This window comes from Lithobates pipiens, unplaced genomic scaffold, assembly GCF_037356315.1.
Source record: "Lithobates pipiens isolate NorthernLeopardFrog02 unplaced genomic scaffold, aLitPip1_a1.2 Scaffold_10, whole genome shotgun sequence".
In the NCBI taxonomy this organism is placed as follows: Eukaryota; Metazoa; Chordata; class Amphibia; order Anura; family Ranidae; genus Lithobates; species Lithobates pipiens.
Genome location: NW_027507686.1, coordinates 184,384,774 through 184,390,775, shown reverse-complemented (window position 1 = coordinate 184,390,775; position 6,002 = coordinate 184,384,774). Strand labels below are relative to the sequence as shown.

The window sequence follows — 6,002 nt, the reverse complement described above, 5'->3', positions numbered from 1 at the left end:
ATAACTAGAGACAAGCACTTGACCTGTAGGGGAAAAAGATATCAGGATTTCTTTAAAGTGGTTGTAAACCCTTACAGACCACTTTTTGCTACAGGGAAGCCTATAATAAGGCTTACCTGTACCTACCCAGGATAGCTACTAAACCTGCACGGTTTAGGAGATATCTTCTGTATTTGCATAAGTCAATGTCATCGGCACGGCACGTACATTCTGTTGCTTCAGTTAGACTGTGCTGTTACCGGCAGCTTCTGCGCACATGCGCGGGCGTGACGTCATTGTGGCACCGGTCGATCACAGCGCCGGAACTGTGATACCCAGAAGTAACCCACGGGAGTGAAGTCGCCGGGCAGTGCCGTTTATGGGCACCGCAGTGAGGGCTTCGATCTAAGGCGAGTATTACATAATGAGCTAGCATGCTTTGCATACTAGCTCATTATGCCTTTGTCTTGCAGGTGTTAGTTTTTTTTTTTTTTCACATTGGGTTACAACCACTTTAAAGTGAAACACTCAAAGGCTTGTATATATATATATATATATATACACAGAAATTCCCAGGTAATTCCAATCACAATGTGCAAACCACTGAGCAGATAAAAATTCAATCTAAAAAGCAACGGTTAGTGGCAGGTGATGAAAATTGCCTGGTAATTTCCTTATGTATGGCCAGTATTAACAATGACTCAAGACCAATCCAACACTATTTGTTTTTTTTAGGGATTCCAATGGCAAATTTTCTGTTTCCATACAAAACAGAAACTCAACTCCACAAGCTGATAGAATCTGTTTTATTATTAATATTATTATCATCATTATTTAACAGATAAACTAAAAGAAGCCAACATTATTATTCCACCCCATTGAGGGGTGAGCACCCAGCATTCCTCCAAAAGAGCGAGGGAGGGAGAGCCGATAACCATATCGGATGGTGACACAGGAGTCTCTATTCATTCCAGAGCAAGGGACGACACGTGACCGATTCTCCACTCTGACAGTCCATCCTGCCCTCGTCTCACCCCCCGCCCACTGAGGTGCTTCAAACATTCCTCCAAAGCCACGGCAAAATAAAATAAAAACGCAAATATTTTCTCTCATTAGGATAATAGAATTAAGCCAGTAACGGCAGTGCCACCCATAAAAAGAAAAAGGGAGGAGTCAGAAAAGAAGGAAAATAAAAAAGGAGAGGGAAAGAAAAGAATGAGGGGGAAGGTCATAAAAGAAACGAGGGAGAAAAAAAACAAAAACGAAAAAAAAAAAAAACCTCAAGACACAAATAAAAATAAGGTGATACTCGGTGCAACGTCCTGCTAAAGATAAGAGCGAGGTCTGCTCCCCTTCAGGCTGGGGTAATGCAGGCAGGGCCCTCCCCCACCTCCAAAACTGGCAGCGCAGTTCCTATAACCCCGTTTCCCCTGTGCTTTGAGCTGGGAGCTTAGCCAGCTCTTTATAGGGGTTAGGGCACGCTGGGAGGGGGCAGTGGAAGGAAAGGAAGCGGGACATTGTGGTGGAGAACTCATCTCTCCTTCACATGGTTCTGTGCCCCTCCTGTGGCCCCTGCTGCCTCCCTGCTGTCCTCTGAGAAGAGCATTTCAGACAGGTCGTCCAGGATGGCCGTCTCCTTGGTGTCCAGTAGATTAAACTCCCGCACAAACAGGAGGAAATGAATAAACAGAGTGTTTAAATGTCCATGTAGCTCCATTGCAACGATCTCTTTGAAATGCGCTGAATAAATGTGAGCAACAACATGGAATAGGTATCTGCAGATCTTTTTCACCAAGGAGTCAAAAGAGCTTGGAAATTCCCTGCCTGCAAAATAAAAAGAAAGACCAACTTTGAAACAAAATGGTGAAAGTACTACAAGATAATCTAATGCAAAAACAATCACATATTAGTGGTGCATTTCAGAATTTTTTACTTTACCTTACTAATTCTTTTAAATTGATTAAGGCCTCAAAATGGAACCAGAGTGTGGTCAGCAGAGGCGCCTATTCAATAAAAAAGGTGCTTCCAAGTGGATTCTTCAGGAAGGTTGGCGTTTATTAATCATAAAAAAAGTAAAACACCAGCAATGAGTTTCATGCTCTTTAGTGGCAACTTCATTAGGAAAAGGTGTAGAGTACACTTTAGGCTGGTTTCCCACTGGTGTGATGCGGGAAACCCTGCGAATCCTGTGTGGGTTACACTGACATCTGCGAACCGCTGCGGGTGTCAATGTAAAGTTGAGAACACCCCTAGATCAGTCCACAGGTCGCAGTGTGAACTGTGAAATGGTACAGGAATTGGATCGCATGAGTGTGAACACCCATGTGATCGGATTCCAGTGTGGATTGAAAAAAGGCCCTGTACCATTTTGGTTCGATAAGGATGCAAATTCAGCCATAAAAACTGTATGGCTGAATTTGCGTCACACAGACATCACGTGATCTGCACACAAATGTGGTGTGAAGCACATGCGATGCCTGTGTTTGCACCGGTGTGAACCCTACCTAAGTGCGTGGGATCTGTGTGAATACCTTCAGCCCAGAGTATGCTTTTTTTATTACAAACGTGTAACTTGGAAGAACCTTTTTATTGAATGGATGCCTCTGCTGGCCACACATTGGTTCCATTTTGGGGCCTTATTTCACCGGAAAAGATAGCAGCCTACCGTGGTGCAAGAATTTCCCGAAAACCCCGATAAACATCAAGTGTTGCCACTCATACTATGCATGGAGACAGTCATATTCTCCACAAGTGCTGAAATAGGTTGTCTGACCCCAGGATGGGTATCAAACAGCCATATGAATGCAAGTATAAGCTTACTGTACTTTTTGACTTACATTTCTCATACATTCAACTGAATACTACCCTTAAAAGATCTCGCTCATGGCTTTTAATCCGCCTTTTTGTTGTCTTCCTCCTTGTTTCTGCTCATCTGGAGCAACACGGTTACCAAATTCTTTTAAAGCTGAACTCCAGGAATTCAGCCACTGTGATAAATATGGCGGCACACTCTGGGTTAAGCACGATGAAGTGCATGCCACCTTGTGGACCAAGCTCTTTAATTTACACCTGACCGTTTTATGCAAGTTCCGAAGAAAAGTTATCACTATAGTTCTAGAGCTCCAACACTGGACCTTCTGTTCTTAGGTCTTTCAGAAGCAGTCACATGCAGCTGCTCTGCCTGCCTTTCCCCTCTGCTGCCCATTCACAGAATATTATGTAAACTCTTTCACAAAACACAAAGGCTTCTTATGAATGGACAGCAGGAGAGGAGTTGGCAAAGATGATGTGTGTGAAAATAGTGTCTCTACTCTTAGAGTGAATCCTCCAGGAGCGCCATAAAACTGTCAGATCTTATTGAAGAAGTCCATGAGGTGGCATGCACCTGGTTAGACTTAATGGTGTGCCTGCACTATTATCAAAGTAGCTGAATTCCTGGAGTTCAGCTTTTGAAGAATAATTCTAGGCATGACAAATTTTTAGATAGTTACAATGATCCAGCTTGGACCAACATAACTATGTATATACCATACCTCACTGAAACCCCTGGAAGCTGGAGATCACTGTAGCAGACATGGCTAATTCAGTGATCTCCATTTGCTTCCATTTCCTGTGTTGAGCGGCCGGGCTGATGATTTGTGAACACAGGAGGTCAGCCTTTCAGCTGGACATATGTAAATGTATAAAAATATACCATACCTAGAATTCATCTTTATTCAAAAAGGTGGCAGTCTTGTCTTTTTGTTTTAGAGAATTAACATATGCACACATTCTACAGTCCTTTAGAGAAATATTGAGCCATAATCCTTTATGGAAAACCCTCATGGAGTTAACCATATAATTATTACTACAAGCATTTATAATTTAGATGAAGCTCAGATTAAAGCTAATCTCCAGTCAAATACAAAGATTGGACACATATATGGGAGTGGCTTTAACTGCTAAAAGGTTTGCATTTTTATCAATCCATTTTTAAAAACTACACAGCCCATGGGCTGTACAGTAGTACCTTGCAGGATAGGGGGAACCAATTTGTTTCTGCATCACTTAAAGAGGAATTCCACCTAAAAAAAAAAAATATATATTAAAAGCCAGCAGCTATAAATACTACAGCTGCTGACTTTTAATAAATGGACACTCACCTGTCCCGGGTTCCAGCGATGCCGGCAGCCGAGGCCGATCGATCGCTCGGCTCTCGGCTGCTGCCGCCACCATTCTAGGTGAGGGAATCAGGAAGTGAAGCGAATCGGCTTCACTTCCCAGTTCCCTACTGCGCATGCGCGAGTCGCGCAGCGCAATAGGAATTCTCCACGCTGTCACTGGGACCCGTGTGTGTCCCAGCAGATAGCGCGGCAGGGCAGGAAATGACATAGACTCCCACGGGAGTCTATGCCCGGAAGTGGGTGTAAATACCTGTCTTTGACAGGCATCTCCACCCCCCTCCCCCCTGTAAGGTGCCAATTGTGACACCGGAGGGGGGGAGGGTTCCGATCAGCGGAAGTTCCACTTTAGGGTGGAACCCCGCTTTAAAGGTGGAGTTCCACCCAAAAGTGGAACTTCCACTTTAAGCACTTCTCACCCCCTGACATGCCAAATATGACATGTCATTTTTTTGGGGGGTTGGGTACTTAGTTTTAGCCTCTCCCCCTAGGCAGCCCCTCCCTGCCAGCAATGTTCTGGGACACATGACAGGTCCCAGAAGATTGTCTGGCCAATAGCAAAGCGCAGCAAGACTCGTGCATGTGCAGTGCACGCCCTGCCGTGAAGCCGAAAGCTGTCACGGCTGGGTGCCCACAGTGGCTATGACGGAGGAGAGGAGGGGGGGAGGAGCGAGGCTCCGGGCAGCCGCATTGCTGGTCCGTGGGACAGGTGAGGGTCTGTTTATTAAAAGTCAGCAGCTACACTTTTTGTAGCTGCTGACTTTTAATAAACTAAAAAATGTGTGGAACTCCCGCTTTAATTAACACATGGTTAAGGGCCTGTCCTTCCCACAGACTGGACAATGAAAAGAGAAGTAGCAGATTGATAAACTCCTCTCACTGTTACACCACTCTTTTCTCTGATCAGTAAGCTCCTTGTTAGCCAATGCATACAGCAGCATAACTTATTTGATCCTTGTGATGCCTCTCCTTCCCCTAGTTTGAAAATCGACTGGCTCTATTACTAAGTGGGTCAAACTGTTTCACACACGAAAAAGACCAAACATGTATTCATGGGAATTGAGTTTGCATTTCTTACTTGTAAAAAGTCATCAATGGCTTCACACCATACTTTACCCCTTGTGTAGTCACTCACCGTATTTGGTGGGGAAGATATCCTCGTCCGTCACCAATTTCTGTACAGAACTCATAACAAAGTCAATGTACTGAGGAGCTGTACATTTTATCTTCTTCCCCCGCTCATCATACCAGTAGTACTGTCTGTAACGAGGAATACGTTTAATTTACAAATTAGCATGCTTGCATCAATCACCCCACTCTAGTCTTTACATATATCAGTGTGTGACTACTGACAGCATTCAGTAAACCGTTTACCTTCTGCTGGTCAGTAATTCTCCAGCTCAACTGAAAACATACCCTGTTCCCCTATCCCAAAAATAAGCCCTAGTTAAAGTTCTTGTAAAAACATGTAATCCGTTACAAAAGATTTTAAAATGTGCAGTGCGTCTCCTTTTGTAACTATTTTGGAAAAATAGGATTTTTATAACAGCTTACCTGTAAAATTATTTTCTTGGGAGTACATCATGGGACACAGAACCATGGTATTAACTTAATGGGTATACAGACACCTTCAGGCGATGGACACTTGTATACCCAATACAGGAAGTTCACTCCTCTATATAACCCCTCCTCCTACCAGGACTACCACAGTTTCCGTAGCAAAGCAATATACTTAAGCCCCAAAAAGAGGGGAGGGGCCTCTGTGTCCCATGATGTACTTGAAGAAAAGGATTTTACAGGTAAGCTGTTAAGCTGTTTCGTACATCATGGGACACAGAGCCGTAGTATTAACTTAATGGCACA

At 43.9% G+C, this 6,002-nt stretch overlaps 1 protein-coding gene across 2 annotated transcripts in view; it reads right to left on the bottom strand.

Annotated features, from left to right (window-relative positions):
* Positions 1 to 771: 771 nt before the first annotated feature.
* The window catches only part of MOB2 (MOB kinase activator 2), an 89,530-nt gene continuing 84,299 nt past the window's right edge, over positions 772 to 6,002 (bottom strand). For both annotated transcript variants that reach the window (XM_077460543.1, XM_077460536.1), the window contains exons 4-5: positions 5,275 to 5,399; positions 772 to 1,803 (exon numbers count right to left, since the gene is read on the bottom strand). In XM_077460543.1, coding sequence (XP_077316669.1) covers positions 1,511 to 1,803; positions 5,275 to 5,399 — 418 coding nt within the window. In that variant the 3' untranslated portion in view covers positions 772 to 1,510. The remainder of the gene's footprint in view (positions 1,804 to 5,274; positions 5,400 to 6,002) is intronic.